At 35.3% G+C, this 21,215-nt stretch overlaps 1 protein-coding gene across 1 annotated transcript in view; it reads left to right on the top strand.

Annotated features, from left to right (window-relative positions):
- Nucleotides 1-21,215, top strand: part of MAN2A1 (mannosidase alpha class 2A member 1) — a 205,799-nt gene that overhangs the window by 109,192 nt on the left and 75,392 nt on the right. Inside the window, exons 11-12 of the mRNA XM_044003273.1 lie at nt 10,404-10,518; nt 12,578-12,645. Coding sequence (XP_043859208.1) covers nt 10,404-10,518; nt 12,578-12,645 — 183 coding nt within the window. The remainder of the gene's footprint in view (nt 1-10,403; nt 10,519-12,577; nt 12,646-21,215) is intronic.

Here is a 21,215-nt window from a genome sequence, read left to right as displayed (position 1 = left end):
ACTAGTTGTTCTGTAAGGTCCCTTCTCACTCTTTGATGGTATATCACTACTAACATAATTTAAAATGTAAAATTAATTTATATAAGTATTGTATGCACGTTTATTATAAAATGTTCTCACTTTGTTAGTACAGTGTGCATTAAGCATGTGAAACTGCATCTCTCTTTTATCAAAATTTACCACAATCACTATTCCAATTATAACAAATACTAATTATGCATTTAATTTACATATTTGACTTCCCAGTTATGAGAACTTTTGACTGATAATTTGAATCCCATGATCTCTCTTAAAAAAGAATTCTATAATTATCAACAGTCACAAGCATTTCAAGACACAAAGAATAAGGAAAAAGATCATAAGAAACAATGAAACTGCCACTTTTAATGTTTTCCTCCCTACCCTCTGCAATTTAAAAAAATCTTTATTCATGCTCTTTTTGTATATCTAGTATTGTCTACTAATACACCCCCCCCCATGTTTAAGAACTTTCTTATAACAAATATTTGTAGTCACACAAAACACATCAAGATATTTACCATGAGAATGCACGTATGGTTCTTTACCCCTCTCGCCCATCCCTTCTCTCTCTACCAGCTTGTGGAAGATAGATTTCATCACCAGTCTTTGGAAGTGATCACTGACTTCTAGTTTGAACAAAATTTGGAGGTCTTTCAAAATTGTTTCCCCTAACATTATGGTCTTTGAATGAACTGTTCTTGTTCTCTTCACTTCATTCAGCATCAGTTCATACAGGTCTTTCCATATTTCTTTGAACTGTCATATTTCTCATTTCATATAGCACAATTAAATTTTGTTATGTTCATAACATTCCCCAATTATGAGTGTGGTTTTATGTCTATAGTTTAAGTAATTAAAGCTGTATAACAGCATTGAAACATTTTGATCAGGTATTCTAATTAGTATAGTTATTTTATGGTGAAAATTGTTCAAGATCCTTGTTGCAAAATAATGTTACACAATAAGTGTAACATTCCAAATGACTGGAAAGAAATAATAATCCTTATTTCCATAGTATCTGTTGACATCATTCTCTCATCTCTAATTGTGGCATGGAGTTAAAGCTCAACACAGTAAAACATCTGGGGGGCAGCTAGGTGGCGCAGTGGATAAAGCACCGGCCCTGGATTCAGGAGGACTTGAGTTCAAATTTGGCCTCAGACACTTGACACTTAACTAGCTGTGTGACCCTGGGCAAGTCACTTAACTTCCACTGCCCCACCCAGAAAAAAAAAAAATCTGGCAAGCCATATCAAACTTTCAGTATAAGCTAAGTGGTGTAGGTTACATGTATATCATCTAAAGACAAGCTTTACTAAATTTAAAGAAGCTAAATATAGATGTGTGACTATCAGGTAACTTTTTTTTCCTATGAAGAAATATTTGCTAAGACTTGTTTTCCCTAGCTGTGGAGTACTTGGTGAAATTATTTGATCTCTGTAGTTTATATATAGTCTTAAGTTTAGAGCTGGGATCTACTTTTAGAGTTTATTTTATAGCCCTTATTTTGCAAATGAGGAAACTGAGTCCCAGAAAGGTTAAATGTTTAACCTAACTAAGGGTTCCACAGGAACAAGTAACAGAGTCAGAATTGAAAACCAGACCCTTTGACTTTGTATTCACTCTATCCTCACTTCATGTGTCATTTGATCTTTTCAAGAACTTTTTGAGGTATGTAGTATAGTCATTATTGCTATTTTACGCATGAGGAAACCGCAAATTAAAGAATTTGGGATTTTCCAAATCCATAGTGGAACCAGGACTTGAACCAAATCTCTTGTTTCCCAGACCAATGTCTTTCTACTGTATTATGTTACTGCTTCCACCAAACCCAGATTTAAGTGAATGTATCTTTTTCTGTCATAATATGTTGATGAGATATTTTCAAAACATTCACTTGAAAGTTATGATAACAATTATCAGGTCATTAGCAAAAATTGTATTTAAAAACTTTCAAAAACATCTTGAATTAGCAATTGTTCAAGATATGTTAAAGGCTGTTCTTATAAGGAGTTATATTTCTCTGTTTAGATAGTAGTAGAAACTATCAGAAACTGTCATCACATTTAAATACAATTTTAAATAAGCAAATTTTAATAGTGTTATTTTTCCCCTTTTTATCAAAGCACATGTATGAATTATTAGTGATTTATTTCCCTTTCTTGAAATTATTTAAAAAGTAAATGTAATATCAGGGTTCTTTTCAGGCACAACTTTGAAAGTAGAATGGAAGAATATACAAAATAAGGGGAAAGAAAATGGGACTATAAGTACCTATAAAATATGAAAGAAGGGAGGTTAATGTAAGGGTTTGCTTTATAGGATCTCCATTTGGGAGAAGAATTAAGAGATAGAATCCTACTTTTAGTTATGGTTCTTCTTCCTTTAACTAGCTATCTAACTTTGTTCAAAGAAGTTTATTTTTTCTGCGTCTCAATTTCCTTACCTATTTTTTATAAAATTGGACAGAATTCCCTTTAAACCCATTCCAACTGTAACATCCTGATTGTATTACATTTGTTGAAATAATGCAGTGTTGAGCAATTTAGAGTCTACTAGTTGAGAAGTTACAGGAAGTTAGACATTTTTCCATACACATTTAGTAATAAATAAGTCATTTTTTTTCATCTTAGCAATCTAATGCTCTAAAAGCAATGTAAGATGGACTGTCTTTTCCAGTGCAAAAGGTAGTGCTCTTCATTTGTTGTAAGGTCATAAAGCAGCTGGCTGGCTGCAATGGTGGATGAAATTCTAAAATGTGGCCAGAACCAGATTAAAATGAAGTTGAGAAATGTTTAACAAATAAATAAAAATACAGAACAAAATAGATATTGTGAATTTGTGGTTATCTAAGTCACTATGCAGCAACCTTAAAGCATATGCTTTTACATTAGAACTTATGTAGAACCCTTTTAGGCTTCTAAGTAGGAAAATTACATGGTTTATATGAAAATAAAATGTTAAGAAAAGAATGGAATAGGACAGAGTTGGAAGCATGTAGGTTATTGTGGAATTGGGAAGTAGCCCAGCAGAGGTGCAGACCTAATTATCAAACATAGCATTTAAAGATCTTGGGCTAAATTTCCACCTCTGTGTTCTAGTTGATTAATGTGGGGTAAATCACTTAATCTCTAGAATCATAGAATGTTAGTCCTTAAAATTTATTCACTTTGGCCCCCTCATTTTACCGATTGAAGAAACTGAGACCTATAGAAATGACTTGTCCAGAATCCTAGTTACTGGCAGCCCCAGTATGAGAGACATGTTCTTCTGTTTTATGTCCAGTCTTCCATGCACTATATTGTACTCCTCAAGCCTAAGTTTCTTCATCAGTAAAGTAAAACGACTATTTACATTGTCCACCTGATAAGGTTATTATTAAAATGAAAGGAGGCTAATTTAGGTTAAGTGTTGTGTAACCGTGAAGCTTTTATATAAATCTGATCTACTTGGGGCATTAATAGTTTATATTGAATTTAAAGACAAAAGCTATTGAACAGCAATGATTTCCTACTTCTTTTAGAATAAACCATACTTGAAACTTTTGCGGATTCACTGGACAAGAAAATTGCATTTACAATAATAAAGGGGATCTATGTATTTTACACATTTCTTCAGATTTTTCTAATGTTCAAGTGAAAGCTTCAATTACTTTTTAAAAAAAACATTTTATGGCTTTTTTTTTGTTTGTTTTAAAATTCTGAACTTAATAAATAAAACCAGCATTTCCATAATATAGCAGAATAGAAAAAATAGAAAAAAAGAGGATTACACATAAAAAAACTGCAAATCTTTTATGTACAACTTGCTTTTCCTTTTAAATATATAATAACGTTATCATGTAACTTTCTTTTTTTCCTCCCCCCTCCCCTGGCATGGCTATCATTAGACACAAAATATGTGAAATCATACTATAAATACTTCTATTTATCAGTTCTTTCTCTGGATGCAGATAGCATCTTCCTTCATAGATCCTTTATAGTTCATTTGAGTAGTTATAATAGTTGAAACGACTTAGTTACTCAAAATCCTTAAACAGTATTTCTACTCTATCTGTGTTCTCTTGGTTCTGCTTGTTTCACTCCTCATTATTTCATGTATTTCTAAAATCATCAAGCTCATCATTTCTTATAGCACAGTAGTATTCCAACATGATCCCATACCACCATTTTTTAATATTCACCAAATTATTAAATTACCAAAAAATTATTTAGAGTTAGAAAAAATAAATTTTATTTTTCCCAATTACTTTGTAAAGACTATTTTTTTATATTTGTTTTTTAAAATTTTGAGTTCCAAATTCTCTTTCTTTTCTTTCCCATCATTGAGAAGGCAAGTGATTTGATAATTTTGCACATTCATGTAAAATATTTTTGTATTAGTCATATTGTGAAAGAAAAATTAAAAAAAAAAAAAGAAAACCAAAAAAAGTATGCTTCAGTCTACATGCAGACTCTATCAGCTCTTTTTCTGGAATTATTTTGGATCATTGTATTACTGAGAAAAGCTAAGTTGATTCACAGTTGATTATCAGATATTTGCTGTCTCTCTGAGCTGTTCTCCTGACTGATTTTGCTCACTTCAGTTTGTATCTAGTCATGTAAGTTTTCCCAGGTTTTTCTGAAAGCATCCAACTTGTCATTTCTTATAGCCCAATAGTATTCCATTACAATTATATGAACTTATTCGACCATTAAACTCTTATTCAACCATTCCCCAGTTGATGGGTATCCCTTCAATTTCTGATTTTTTGACATCAGAAAAAGAGCTGCTATAAATATTTTTATACTGTGGTTCCTCCCTTCCCCCACTTTCTTTTTTAATCTCTTTGGGATTGTGAGATTTAAAATTGGGTACAAGAGCATTAAACTCCCCTTTAACCTTTCCCTTATTTATCTTTCAGACCAGTAAGTGGAAGAAGCCTCTGATCTTTAGTTAGAACTTTTATTGTTTGAGAATTACAAGGTGGTGTTGATTAGAGAGATAGGAAAGTAGAAGTACAAACAAATAGTCTTAGATCTAAGTTTAGTCTATATTCCGTATAGAACTCACCAAAAACCCATATATAACTCACCAAAAACCTAAGGCCACCTCTGAGGCTGAGAGCCACGTCAGGCAAGTGCTATCGCACCTCAGTCAGCGTCTGTGTGTGCAGCGCAACCAGTAGACAAGGAGAGTGGAAAGAGACCTCACTTCCGTTCTCTCCTTGCCTTTTAACCTCGCACCCTGGAAGTGGAGTGCCTAGCAGACGGAGGCGGAGTACGTAGCAGAGGAGGTGGAGTACGTAGCAGATGCATAGCCATTTGTCACGGTCTCCTCCCCGAAAGGGTGGTCCTTCAGTTTTCGCTAACCGACTGTTAAAAAAAACTTTCACCTTTTAACCACAGGATATAGCTCTAGTAGTGGTATAGCTGAGTTCAAAGGGTAAGAACAGTTTTATAGCCCTTTGGGCATAGTTTCAAATTGCTCCCCAGAATGGTTGGATCAGACCACAACTTCACCAACAGTGCATTAGTGTTTCAATTTTCCCACATCTCCAACATTTGTTATTTTCCTTTTCTGTCATATTAGCCAGTCTGATAGGTGTGAGGTACTTCTGAATTCTTTTAATTTTCATTTCTCTAATTAATAGTGATTTAGAGCATTTTCCCCATATGATTATAAATACCTTTGATTTCTTCATCTGAAAACTTGCCTATTTATATCCATTGACCATTGTAAAGTTAATTATCTGAAATAGAAAAGTCTGAGGCCCAGAACTTCTCAGTATAATGTTTTAATTAGCAAGGTCAGCTATTGCCAAGCAGAATAGGTCATCTGACTCCTCAGAGGTCAGATACTAAGGAATGATTTATAAAGCTTATTTTTATAACAGCAAAGAGGAATTAAAAATTATGACAATTTTAAGAAACTTGTTTTGAACATAATTCAATTGGATAAGACAGAACATCTGACTAGTTCACTTCTGGGCTTTCTTAACCCAAAAACATAGAATAGGCAACATTTGAAGTGTGAGCTTGTCAGGGGGCATAACAGGCAGTTTCCAGGGTGGGAAAACTATTAAATCTGATATTCTCTTGGTTTAGCTTTGGTGTTTATCAACCTGTCAAAGTAAGATTGCCTTAGAAATCTTTGCCCTCCATCTGTACCATTTTGCAGTTAAAAAAACAAAAACAAAAAACAAACAAAAAAAACCCCTTAGTTTTAAAGGGGCCTGTAGACCTGGGAAAGGAGCTTAACCTTTAGTTCAAAGAAAAGAAAAACATTCACTAAAATTGGAAAAGAAAACTTAGAACGGGAGTGCTGGTCAACCCGCTTTCTCCCCAAAATTAAAAAAACAAAAACAACCCAAAACGTTCCTACTGCTCGACCGCCTGGGAAGCAGCCAACCCGAGCGGGTGCCAAACGGCCCCCACCCTACCCCGACCGTCCCAAGTGGCACGGTCAGAGCTGCTTCCTCCACTGAGGGGGAAGCGGGGAGGCCCCCTCCTCGACCAAACCCCACGGCCCCCGGGGGAATGGCGCTCTGAGGAGGTGGCCGAGAGCCTGGTTCCACAGGACACGGACCGGGTCACCCAAGGTGTTTTGCTTATGACCACTACCACGCCTAGTCCATCCTCCAATCAGTATTCTCCCCTACCCCTCCTCTTATCCCCTCATTTCTTTCTGCCTTGTAGAATAAGATAGATTTCTATACCCAACTGAGTGTGTATGCTGTTTCCTTTTTGAACCAGTTCTGATGAGTAAGGTTCAAACATTGCCCACCACCCTTCTTCCCCTCATTTTTGTTTCCCTTGTAAAAGCTCTTTCTTACTTCTTTCATATGTGAGATAATTTACCCCATTTTATCTCTCCCCTCCTTCTCCCAGTGCATTTTTTATATCATTCCATTCTACTCAACTTACATCTGTGCCCTGATCAAGTTCTTAGGAGTTAAAAGTATCATCTTCCCATGTAGGAATGCAAACAATTTAACTTTATTGAATTCTTTATGATTCTCTTTCCTGTTTACCTTTTTATGCTTCTTGTTAAAGCTAAAATTCTGGCTATATTGTCTAAAATATCTAATGAGTAGTCGCCAATAAATTATAAGCTTTAGCAAGAGTTAGACTTTTAAGCATTTATTAAGGAGAATAAGAATTTGGTAAAGAGAGAAGGAAAGGCCTACATTCATCTATCTATTAAAGGGAGAGTGCATTTCTAGCTCCCTTGTCCACCAGAGTCCTCACGAAAGAGAGCAAGTCAGAGCGCCAGGCTCCCCCTTCTTCCTCCCACAAGCCAACGTCACTTCCTGACGCCAAAGAATAGACTCATGGTCTTGTCCTCAGAGACATTCACTTCATGGAGGAGCTTTTCTACAGTAAGTCTCCAGCAGGTGGCGTCATTCCAATCGTTAAATTCTCTTGAGTCTTGCATTTGAAAATCACATTTTCTGTTCAGCTCTGGCCTTTTCATCAGGAATGCTTCAAAGTCCTGATTTCATTAAATATACATTTTTTTCCACCTACAAGATTACACTCAGTTTTGTTGGGTAGGTGTAATCCTAGTTCCTTTGCTCTCCAGAATGTCATATTCCAAGACTTTTCTTCTTTTAATATAGAAACAGCTAAATCTTGTTTTATCCTAAGTCTTCGTTATTTACATTGTTTCTTTCTAGTTGCTTGCAATATTGTCTCCTTGACTTGGGAGCTCTGGAATTTGACTGTAATATTCCTGGTAGTTTTCATTTTGTGATCTCTTTCAGAAGGTGAACAGTGGATTCTTTCAATATCTATTTTACCCTCTGGTTCTAGGATATAAGGACAGTTTTCCTTGATAAATTCTTGAAAGATGATGCCTAGTCTCTTTTTTTGATCATTGCTTTCAGGTAGTCCAATCTTTTTCATTCTTTTGATTTTGTTTTATTGTTTCTTGATGTCCCATTGTGTCATTAGCTTCCACTTATCCAATTCTAATTTTTAAGGAATTATTTTCTTCAGTGAGTTTTTGTACCTTTCCCCCCATTTGGCCAGTTTTATTATTAAGGAGTTCTTCTCTTCAATAATTTTTATACATCTTTTTTCCATATGGCCAATTCTGCTTTTTAAGGACCTCTTCTCTTCAATGTATTTTTGTACCTCTTTTATTTACCATTTTGTTTATTCTGTTTTTTAAGGTGTCATTTCCTTCAGTGTGTGCGTGCGCGTCTCCCTCCTTTACCAAGGTGTTGACTCATTTTTCACAATTTTCTTGCATCACTGACATTTCTTTCCCCACTTTTTTTCTACCTCTCTTATTTGATTTTGAAACTCCTTTTTGAGTTCTTCCAGGAATTTTCTTTAGTCTGAGTTTTAGCTGAGGCGTTATATATAGCTGTTTTGACATTATTGTCTCTGAGTTTTTGTTTTGATCTTCTCTATCACCATAGTAACTTTCTATGGTCAGGTCCTTTATTTGTTGTTTGTTTGCTGATTTTACTATGTATTTCTTGACTTTTACCTTTAAGTTGAGCTTTGCTCCCAGGTTGAAGGGGACACTGGCCCAAGCTTCAGTTTCTTTATGTTGCTATTTTAGAACTAATTGGGGGGGTGGGGTGGCAGAGAATTGGTCTATAAGTTTTCAGTTCTTCCACGGTGGTATGATCTAAAGAGAAGTGGTCACAGATCTCTTCTGCTGTGCTTTCAGCTATGAATGATCACAAGCATTCATTTCTTCCTTGGAATAGTGTCCAGAGTTCCTGCTCCTAGTTCTCTACCTCTCCCTAGGACTGCAACCCAGAACCACATATGGGTAATATAACAGAGTCCTGCTTCTAATGCCAACAAAGGATCCCCTCTAAACTCCTTTCTTACCAGTTGTCTGAACACTTCACTGTCTGTGGGCTGAGTGTTCTGAAAGTTATCACTTCTGATTCAGTTGTCCTCAAGGTCTGGTGTTTGTTTCTGGGGCACAGTGTGTGTTAGGGTGGCCAGCACTGTACTGTGCTTCTCTCTCACCCTAATGAGACAGATCTTTTCTACTGACATTATAAGTTGTCTTGGGCTGGAAAATCATTTCAACCTGTCCTGTTGTTGGTACTGCCACTTCAGAATTAATTTTGAAACATTGTTTTAACATTATTTGGAAAATAATTTGGAGAGCTCAGGCAAGTAAGGCCCTGCCTTTATTTCACCATCTTGGTTTTGCCCCCCTATATTGGATTTTTTTTTTAATGCATTCTAATGACTATGATTAAATTATAACTGATGAAGAATATTCTCTTTCTTTAAACTTCCCACCTGGCTCCATCATCATACTCCTTTCATCTCCACATGGCTACCTATGGAATATAAGATCTCATTAATGCCTCTAGTTTCCAAGGTTTTGGTCCAGTTTTTTCTTCCTAATTAAGTTATATGCATTTCTGTTTGTCAAATGAAAGTATTTTTTCTTATTCAAACAAATACTCTAGTATGTAGAATGGAAACTCTAGCTGGGTTATGACTTTTCCCCAAAAAGGAAATTTGTATTATCATGTGAATATTTTTGGTTGCCCACTTTTCCAGATACTTAATCATTTTCAGGAAACATAACTTGTACAAAAATGGTTTTTGCAAATAGAGTAAAAATCTTTCAAAGAACACAGTATTTTCCTTCATTGAAAAAAATCACCACTTGATGATCACTTGATAGTGATCTATAAGGAGAAAGAATTAATTTTTGGTGACTGGGAGTTTATGAGTTTAAACATGATCAAGATGTTTACAGAATTCTAGTTATTAGATTATTTAAAGGATTAAATAGATATGGTAGTATTTTAGTTCATCAAACTTATTTCAAGGTAGGCCTTATATGGAGGTAACATTTTTAGAAATGTTATCCCTCCAGGCAAAGGATTATGATCATATAACAAAAATGACTTGTCGTCAGCTGACTTGTAGACTTTTGAAGGATAATCAGAGAGCTCCTCTTACTTTTTTTTACTCAGTCTTTGCTGAACATATTGCTAAATAATATCATTCTCCTTCTCTCAGTAAATATTCCAATGATATTTTGGTAAAGGATCTTATGGTGAATCAGCATGGTCATCCTGAATATTATTTCTCACTGTGGAGAAATATAGAAGAAAGTATAACAATTATAGAAAAATTTTATTGAAAGTTTTTTTTAATTAAGATAATAATTTTTTTAATTAAATTAAAATTTTTAATTAAGACAATTTTTTTTTTGTTTTGATACTTCTTTTTTGCCTAAAAATGGAATTCTGAGAAGGAAGTTTTTGAGAGCTAAAGTGTCTTTCTTTTTTGATTATACACATATGTATGATAAGCTTTTGGTTTGATCATTTTAGCAATAAAGAAACAACAAAAAAAAATATTTTCTTGGCATTTGAGTTTTCAGAATAGTAAATTTTCTTTTCACAGACTTTTCCACTCCTTAATGAGCTTGAAGACGATAATCAGAGATTCTACTCATATTCTCATTCTGAAGGACAAAGATGCCTACAGCTTTAACCCATCCATACCCTTCCTACAGATGGTTAGTTTGTCTGATTTAGTATTTTCATTCTTTGAAACATATAGCTATGTTCTTGTTTGGTGTGAGAGGGTAATTAAAGGAAACATTGAAATATAGTTATCTTATTACCTGTTATCCACTAGAATGGCATGTGTTATGCATGTTATCCACTAGAATGGCATGTGTTATCCATGACCCATGACCCATGGCTTGCCCATTTGCATGTAGGTAAAATCTATCCTTAGAAGCAGCTAGGTGCCTCAGTAGATAGAGCACTGGTTTGGGAGTCAGGAAGACCTGCTTTTTAAAATTAGTCTCACAACTCCTATTAGCTATGTGACCCTGGGCAAGTCACTTAGCATCTGTTTGCCTTAATCCACTGGAGAAGGAAATGGCAAATACTCTAGTATCTTTGCCACAAAAACCCCATATGGGGTCATGAACAGTCAAAACTAAACAACAAATCTAAGCTTATGTGTCTGGAGCCATTTTGTAATAATTCAAATGGAAATGCTATGGTACCTCTAACTTAAATAATATAAGTTAAGCAAAATGATGAACCCATTAGAAAGTACTGGGTGGGGCATAAGTTACCATAGTATCTGACACATTTGTAAGTATTATATAAATTCTAACTAGTATTAATATTGTTAGAATTCAGAATTTATTTTTATGATTTTGAAAGGCAGAAATTAAATTTGAATGGGTTTCCACTTTTTCTTAGGTCAAATCACAGATGGGCTGACAGTTATACTGTCATTTTCTAATTTCCTCCAAAATGTACTGTCACTGTAAATTTGTTCTGAATGATCTTAATTAGTTTTTTCAATTCAGACAGAACCTTTCTGGCCCTTAAAAACTCTTAGTTCTCTTGACTTATGAACTGATCATTAAATAGAGCTGATATCTACTACAGAAAAGAAAAAAATTAGCAAATTTATTAATTAGTATTCTATTTACACTTTTATTGTTGGCACTAATAATTATTTTAATTAAGCTTTTGCATTTTTGTTAGTGTCTGTTAGTAAATAATAGGTATTTTAATTTCATAGGTGCATTTGAATTTTTTATTATTTTTATTTGTGTCAGGAACTTAGTTAAAAATTTTACTTACTGTTTCTTACATATCTGGGACACCAGGTCTGGAGTCAGGAAGGCCTTAGTTTAAATTCGACTTCAGGGGGCAGCTAGGTGGCACAGTGGATAGTGCACTGGCCCTGGAGTCAGGAGGTACCTGAGTTCAAATCTGGCCTCAGACGCTTAACACTTACTAGCTGTGTGACCTTAGGCAAGTCACTTAACCCCAATTGTCTTACCCCCCCCCCCCCCAAAAAAAAATTCAACTTCAGACACTTATTAGCATTGTGACTCCAGGAAAGTCACTTAACCTCTGTTTGCCTCAGTTTCCTCATCTGTAAAATGGGAATAATAATCTATCCTACTTCCTAGGATTTTTGTGAGGATTAAATCATACTTGTAAAGCACTTAGCACACTTGCTGGCACATAATAGACTTTATACAGATATCAGCTATTATCATAATCATCCTTGACTCAGTGTCTCTTTTAAGATAAATTGAGGACACATTGAGGTAATGGATGCCTGAGTATTACAAAAAGTATTAATGGATCTGTGATTTTCCTAGCGTAGGAAATTCCCTATAAAAAATTTTCCTAGCAAAGTAAGCCAGCATATTGTGTGCATCTTGTAATATTAGTTGGCCTGTTGCATGAAGCTAGTTTGTTAGAGGCAGGAGTCACCAAAGTTATCCTAGGCTCAAAGATAGCCAGCTCTCCATCTACTATTACTTTATAATTACCTTTTTTTGAATGATAAATTTTAATTTTTTACTTTATATTCTTTATATTCTTTGTTAAAAACTGCTAGCTCCATTTTTTTTTTCTATTTTTAATTGCCTATATTTTGGTCTTACATAATAATTAAATTTGAACTTTGTTAAGACTTGACATGGAGAAATTTTATATTATGTGCTTATGGTTAGAAATTCTTCACAGTTATAACAGCCATTTCTAAAGTGTGGATTTTGAAAGTAATATCAAATATCTTATTTATCCTTATAGGAGAGTGAACAACAATCACAAGATAGTCTGCCACAAAAATCTGTTATAAAGCTGAGTATGCAGCCAAGGTAAATATATGACTTCTACAAAGCCTATTATTACTATTTTTTGATGTGTCTTGATTGTTGAATATAATATTTCACTACTATAAATTTGTGACCAATTTTTCATTTCCTTAAGATAGAATTTTCCATTACAAAAAATAGGAATGGGCATTTGCTACTTTGTAAGCTAAAAACCCATACTGTTGCGGCATAATTGATACAGAAAATAATCAACCAGGTACTTCAGGTGGAGAGAGAGAGAGAGAGAGAGAGAGAGAGAGTTTATTACGTGCCAGCCCAAAGGGGGTGTCAAGCCTCCATCATTGGGTGGTGAATCTTGTAGCCTACCTGGGTATATACAAAAAAGAGTAGGCATGGTATAGTGGCAAGTTTATCAAACAAATATGAGGTCAGTTATTCACCGAACAAAGATGCATAGTGGTGCCTAGTGGTTAGGGGAGGCTTGTCGTTGCAGCTGGGGTACCTCAAGGCCAGAGCCTTAGACAGACAAGGTCGGAAGGCAGAGATTACAGGCCTGCAGCTGTAGCTGGAACACAGCAAGCAAGGCCAGGGTCTGTTTGAGACAGACAAGGTCAGAGGCTACGTGTGATTTTCCACATCAAGACCAGTTGGACTGGATTTGAAAACAGTAGAAGCAGTATTATAATCAGTAGGCAACTGGTAGATAATAGTGACATATCCTTATTTTAAGAAAAAATCTTAATTTTAATTGTAGTATTGGTAGTCATGTCATACCTTTTAGAATAACCTGTTTAATGTATTTTACACTATCATTTGTCTTTAATCAATTTGCAAACTAGTTTTTGTTTTTTAATAAATAGAAGTACATAAACTGAATGAAATACTTTAAGTAACTGAGCTTACCTAAAGGTGAGTTTTACTGTAATGCTTCTTAGGCACTTTTCTTCCCCTTTGCATTAATGGTATTTGCACTTTTTCTTAAAATTACTCTTGAAATAGAGTAAATGATGGAGAGGGAGAAGGTAATACTTTGCAAAAATATAATGTAGTTAATTGTGATTTGGGAAAATGATGAATCCTTGAATATTTGTATTTTTATTTATCTTTTCTTTAGAATTTTCCCTCTAATTCTGGTTAGGCTTTCTCTAATTCATTATCAGTTGATTTAATCAGTTTAAACCTTTTTCATACAGTGATTTTTAATGCTATAAGTATAGAAGCTTAGTTATATTATGCAACTTGTAGGTTAAGTTGAAAACATGTAATTTAATTCTGAGCACTATTGATTTCAAATGAATTAAATTAAAATATTCATTTGAATGACAAAGTTTAACTTTTTTAAGTGGACTAGAATAAAATTTGAGGTATACTTCAGGCTCAGAATATATGGACAAAGTGACTTTGTGTTTGGTGACATATACTGATATCCCCAATATTGCCATTCCTCAGCATGTTGGGTCTAAAGAGCTTCCAATGAGAAAGGTCACTATTTGTGGAAATGCAAGAGGAGGAATATGGGATCTGGCATAATTGTATATTATTTCAGTGTGGGAATTTGTGTAGTTTTAAAAGGCTTTTTTTGGATAATGTTCTCATATTCTTTAACATTTATTGCTAATAGGCTTGACCCTAGATGTTATCCTTTTTCCTGCTACTTGTCTTTTAGCAGTTTTTGATTGTATAGCAATAGTACAACACGTAAGTGTGAGCGTCTCTCCAGACCCTTACCAACAGCATCTCCAAATAATCTCTAGCATTACTTTTGGCATAGAAGTTGGCAGGTAGGAGAGAGGTATGTTTATGAATGAGGAAAGGCTTCTCATATTGAGCTTTCATACTGAGGAATATTTATATGTGTTCAAAAATTGAATGATTCTGTTGTGTGTTGTTTTAATGCATTTGATGTTCAAATAGTGATCTTTAAGATAGGCTGATATATCTATAATTCTAGCCACTTGTTTATCATTTTTTTTTTCTGGTTGGAATGAATTGTGAACATTTCTTTGTCAGATTGTCAGCCAGCTATTGCTGATTTATTCTAATTACTGTATTATCAATGTCAGACCCCCTCCCCCATATTTGTTTTTTATACAAATGGACTTTGCATACATAAAATGCTAATATATTTGTTTTAAAATACAGTTCTTATAAGAATACATGTAATTATCTAAACTGATCATCTTTCCAATTTAAATACTGGATTATTTTGTTGGATCATCTTTCCAAGAAGTAAGCAAAGGATGATTTGTTGCAGAATCAATTATGTATTTAAAAAAAAGATTTTTGTTTGTAATCTCATGGATTTAATGTCTTTCTTTTCTCTTGAAGAATCTAGGGAGAGGGAATTATCTTTATTTTAACTGTACTATGCATTTAACATTTAATTTATAAATTATTAGCCAAAAGCAATGAATTTTACATTATGAATGATTGTAAACTTAACTCTGTTGGTGGCATTAATTTCTGTGGGTCTATTATAGCTAAACATTGGCTATGTTAATCTAGAAACCTGCATATATCTTTTCTGTCTCCTTTTTCATTGTGCCCTCTCAGTAACTTCTTCATCTCTTATAGCTTAATTTATTGATGCTATGCAGTTAACTTCTAGTATTATATTTACAACGTAGGTCTTTTTCTTCCTCTCCAGTGCTATATTACCATCACTTCTCAGCATTGGTTGTACTCTATCCATTGCTTTCTCCTCATTGCTGTTTCTCCCTTGTAGTATCTCTCACTAACCCACTTTTCCTGTGAGGTTTATTCCATCTGTATTTGTTACCCAATCAAGATTCTGATAGCAATTACCTACTAGCCTATAGATTGCTCTCCTTCCTTCTTCAGTGCCTGGTTTTCTTCATTCATTCTTGCCATCCACTAGGAGACTGCAGGATACATATTGATACTCTCTCAAATACTCTTAACTTCCAGTTCAATGACTTAATTCATTTCCCATGACCTAGTCTATCATCTAACCTCAGCTACCTACAGATATGGTCATACCATTCATTTTGCCATTACCCATAAATGATTACCCTCATCTATTTTTGTGAACTCCTGACTCCAGGGCCGGTGCTCTATCCACTGCGCCATCTAGCTGCCCCTCTGACATTTCTTTATCGAATCATAATCTGTTGTTATGCCACCTCTCCTTATACTTTGCAACCTCTGACCCTGTTCTTTTCCCTCACTGTGACCTTTAGACTCTCACTCCTTGGTTCTTAATGAGACTATTATCCTTTCATTGACTACACTTTCTTCCCTTCCTCATCTTGATTCCTTGGTGAGCCTGTTCAACTCTACACTGTTCTCTTGAATTTCTTGTCTCCATATCCTATCTCTAATCTTGCCCTGGAAAGCATCAGTCTTGGATTATTTCTACTATGCACTGCAGTTTTCCCCTTACATGATTCATATTCTCTTTCTAATCTTCTGTTTCCTTGTTTATTGGCTGCTTCCCTATTCTCTACAAACATACTTCCTCAAAAATTTCTCACATTATCACTTCAAATCCACTAGTTATTGTCTCATATCTCTTATTCCTTTCATGGCTGAACTCAGGAGGCCATGTGCAATTAGTGCATCTACTTCCTTTCTCAAATTCTCTTATTAACTCTCTATAGTCTGGTTCCTCACCTTGTTATTCAAATGAAACTGCTCTCTCCAACATTACCAATGATTTCTTTTTTTGCGGGGCAATGGGGGTTAAGTGACTTGCCCAGGGTCACACAGCTGGTAAGTGGCAAGTGTCTGAGGCCGGATTTGAACTCAGGTCCTCCTGAATCCAGGGCCGGTGCTTTATCCACTGCACCACCTAGCTGCCTCCACCAATGATTTCTTAATTGCCAAATTGGCCTTTTCTCAATCCTCATTCTTCTCAACCTTCCTTTAACACTCTTGGTCACTACCTTCTCCTTGAAATTCTCTTCTCTCTAGGTTTTTGTACTATCACAAAAACCTGTGTCCTGTTTGTGTCCTGATTCTTTGACCCCAACTATATGACCACTCCCTTTCAATTGCCTTTGCTAGATCTTCATCCAGATTACATCTGCTAACTGTGAATGCCACCCCCCCCCCCAAAAAAAAAAGGTCTTTCATGGGCCCTTTATGCTCTTTCCCTTGGTGATCTCATTAGGTCTCATCAATTCAGTTGTCATCTTTGCATATAACTTTCAGATGCATTTAGTCAGCCCTAATTTGTCTCCTGACTTACAGTCTCAAATTTCCAGTTGCTCATTCAACATCATTACTTGTACGTCTCAAAGACATCTTGAATTTAATTGGTTTAAAACTGAACTCAGTTTTCCTCTCTGTCTCTCCTGTTCCTCAACTATTTTTTCTTCCTAATTTCCCCTAGGTTCCTTATTACTCTTTTTTTTTGGTGAGGCAGTTGGCGTTAAGTGACTTGCCCAGGGTCATACAGCTAATAATCCTTATTACTCTTGAGGGCATCTCATCATCCTAGTCACTCACTCAGCTTCATAATCCATGTGTCATCCTTGATACCTTAGTCCCTCCCTCCAGTTTCCAGGTCTAGTTATTCTGCCTTTGAAACATCTTATTTCAAAATATTCTTCCTCTCTTCTGATAGTACCACCCTTCTGGTAGAAGCCCTCATCACCTCTTACCTGCACTATTTCAATAGCATTTTGTTTGATCTCCATGCTTTAAGTCTCTCCATAATCCAGTATGTCTTTCACTCAGCTGTGAAACTGATTTTCCAAAAGATTTTGTTTGGCCAGTCACCTCTTTGTTCATTAAACTCCATTGGCTCCCTGTTACCTTTAAGATTAAATATGAAGTCCTTTGTATGGCTTTTTAAAGGTCTTCAAATAACCTGACATCCTTTTGTCTTTCCAGTCTTTTTTTTTTTTTTTTGCAGGGCAATGGGGGTTAAGTGACTTTCCCAGGGTCACACAGCTAGTAAGTGTCAAGTGTCTGAGGCCAGATTTGAACTCAGGTACTCCTGAATCCAGGGCCAGTGCTTTATCCACTGAGCCACCTAGCTGCCCCCTTGTCTTTCTAGTCTTAAACCATACTGGTTGCCTTTCTGTTCCTCACACAAAACATTCCATTTTCCAACTCCATATATTTTCACTGACTTTCCCCTTGCCTGAAACCCTCTCCTTCATCTCTGTCTCCTGGCTTCCTTGGCTTTTTTTCAAGGCCTAAATTGAAAGACCTAATTATTGCCGTAAACCTTTTTTAATCTTCCATAACTTTAGTGCCTTCCCTCTGGTATTATCCCCAATTTATCCTGTATGCATATTGTTTTCATACATAATTTAATGTTCTGTGTACTGTAAGACCTTTAAGAGCTAAAACTGGGTTTTTGCTTTCCTTGTATTCCCATGCTTAATAGAGTGCCTGGCATACAGTAGGCACTTAATAAATGCTTATTATTTGACATCACTTTCTACTCAAGAGCATCTCTTTTTATTATTATTTTTTTAATCATAAAAGTATTTTATTATTTTCTAGTTACATGTAGAGGTAGTTTTCCACATTTGTTTTTATAAGATTTCTAGTTTGAAATTTTTCTCCCTCCCTAGCAAGTAATCTGATATAGGTTTTATACACACACACACACACACACACACACACACACACACACACACACACACACACACACACACAATTACATTAAACATAATTCTGCATTAGTCATTCTGTGAAAGAAGAATCAGAACAAAAGGGAAAAACTTCAACAAAGAAAAACAAAAAAAAGCAGAAACAGTATAGTTGAATCTGTATCTAGATTCCACAGTTCTTTTTTCTGGATTTGGAGAGCATTTTCCATCTTAAGTCCTTTGGAACTATCTCGGACCATTGTATTGCTTTTTTGTTTTTTTTTTGTTTTTGCGGGGCAGTGGGGGTTAAGTGACTTGCCCAGGGACACACAGCTAGTAAGTGTCAAGTGTCTGAGGCCGTATTTGAACTCAGGTACTCCTGAATCCAGGGCCGGTGCTTTATCCACTGCGCCACCTAGCCGCCCCTGGACCATTGTATTGCTGAGAAGAGTCAAGTCTATCACAGTTAATCAACACACAATGTTGTTGATACTGTGTACAATGTTCTCCTGGTTCTGCTCATCTCACTCAGCATCAGTTCATGCAAGTCCTTCCAGGTTTCTCTGAAATCTGCATGCAAGAGCACCTCTTTCTGAATATTCCATTGCCATCTGAAATTCAATATTTCCAAAGTATTATATATTTCCCTGCAAATGTGCCACTGTTTAATTTACCTGTTTCTATTGAGGGAAACTCCTAGTAATGTGAATTTTCCACTTTGTTGTCATCCTTACAATCTTTGCTCTCTCTTATCCTTTCAGAAATTTATTTTCAGTTGTTGTTAATTCTGCCTCATAATAACTCGTAGATGTGTACATTTCTTTATATTCACATGACTGCCTTCTTAGTTCAGTTACTCATCTCCTTGTAATATATATTGGAATAATTCTCCATTCAGCCTTCATGTTTCCCTTCTCTCCTCCTTCTGATCTCTTCTCAATGAACCACCCTTCCCTAAGCACTCATTCATTATATGTCAGACACTGTTCTTTTTGCTTACGATACTGAAAAAAAAAATGAAACAATCCCTGACTTTAAGGAGTTTGTTACCTTAGGGAAACCACATGTCAACATAAAAACTTCCAAAAGAATTTTCATTAAACACGAGTATGAACATGTTACCTCCTTACTTAGTAAGCTTCAATCACTTTATTGACTCTAGTGAAATATAAACATATAAAATCTTGTTTTGGCTTTTAAAGCCCTTCACAACCTGGTCCCAATTTGAGTTTCCAGTATCATTAGACATCATATTCTTTCCCATGCTATATAATCCATGCAAATTTGATTCTCTTTTTCCTTCTTATACAACATTCCATCTGAAATGAAAAAACGTGTACAACTCATTTCAGATCTGATCAAATGCTAGCTTATAATGGGTAGAGTCTATAGGGATCTGGTGCTTAAAACAATACTGCTGAGATAATTTTGTGTCCAAGGGCAGCATTTATCTCAGGAGAAGAAGAATCTGATGTATTGGGGGTAATTGAGATACAAAAAGGTTGTATTGCATGAACCTAGAAAGATTTAATGGCAAATGGGAGTGGAGGCGAATAAAGATCATGGGGAGAGCATTGAGAAACAGGAAAATTTGTACTATGGGGAAATACTTCTCACCCTTTTATCTCCTCCATGAACTGACATTTATTTTCTAATTTTCAAAGAAATTTTATAACATTCATTAAATTTTTTCAGTTATGAGTTCTTCACCCCTTTCCCACCCCTCCCCCACTTATTAAGAAAGCAAGAAGTGTGATGTCAATTATACATTTGAAATAATGCAAAACATTTCCATATTAGCCATGTTGCCAGAAAAAAAGGCAAGAAAAAAATAAAATGAAAAAAAATATGCTTTAATTTGCATTCAGATTCCATCAGTTTTTTCTGCAGAGCTGTTTAATATTTTTTATCCTTAGTTCTTTGAAATTATTTTAGATCTTTTTATTGCTGAGAATAGCTAAGTCATTCACAATTAATCATCATACAATATTGATGTTACTGTATACTATGTTTTCCTGGTCCTACTCATTTCACTTTGCATCAGTTCATATAAGTCTTCCCATATTTTTCTGAAATCATCTGGCTTGTCATTACTTAGAGCCTGATAGTATTCCATCACAATCATATACCACAGTTTGCTTATCCATATCCCACATGATGGGTACCTGCTCAACTTCAAATTCTTTTGTCACTATTAGAACAATTGGTAGAAATATTTTTTTACATAAACAGACAGATTTAACTTTAAAGTGGGCATTCCACACAACTCCTCCCCTCATGGAGCTCTGCATGACTCTTGCCCCATCCAGGATTCTATAACCCTGCAGCTTGAATGGCTTCAATGCCTAAGGCAGGGCAGTTGTGGGTGGGAGTGTGGCAGTAACACTGCTGAAGTTGGGCTGCTGGGAAGTAGAATGTAATGGGAATTTATGTAAAGCTAGAACTGGCTGTAAACCCTTTTCCTTTAGTTCATTAAATAGTGATTTTGAAGATTTTTTTTGCATATTAGGGATTAGGGATGGCTTTTTGCATATGACTATTGAGAGCTTTGATTCCTTTGGAAAACTGCCTGTTCATATTCTTTGACCATTTATCGATTTGGGAGATGACTCTTATTCTTATATATTTGACTCAGTTCTTCATGTAGTTGAGAAGTGAGGCCTTTATCAGAGAAACTTGTCATAAAATTTTCCCCCTCAGTTTCTTTTTTTCCCTTCTAATTTGACTGCTTTGGTTTTGTTTGTACAAGAATTTTTAAATTTCAGGTACCAGAATTATCAATTTTACATCCTGTAATGCTCTCTTCATAAATTCTTCATTTATCCACAAATCTGACAGGTAAACTCTTCCATGCTCCCCTAATTTGGTTATATTACCCTTTATGTCTAAGTCATGTACCAATTATTACCTTAATTTAGTCTATGGTGTGAGATGTTGGCCTATAAGTTCTGGGAACTTTATATGGCTATTTCATATACCTGGAATGTTCTCCCTCCTCATCTCGATATCCTGGGTTCCTTGGTTTCTGTCAAGTCCAAGTTAAAA

This window comes from Dromiciops gliroides, chromosome 1 (genome assembly GCF_019393635.1).
Source record: "Dromiciops gliroides isolate mDroGli1 chromosome 1, mDroGli1.pri, whole genome shotgun sequence".
NCBI classification, from domain to species: domain Eukaryota; kingdom Metazoa; phylum Chordata; class Mammalia; order Microbiotheria; family Microbiotheriidae; genus Dromiciops; species Dromiciops gliroides.
The sequence above is the reverse complement of the archived record's forward strand: the minus strand, read 5'-3'. Positions and strand labels throughout refer to the sequence as shown.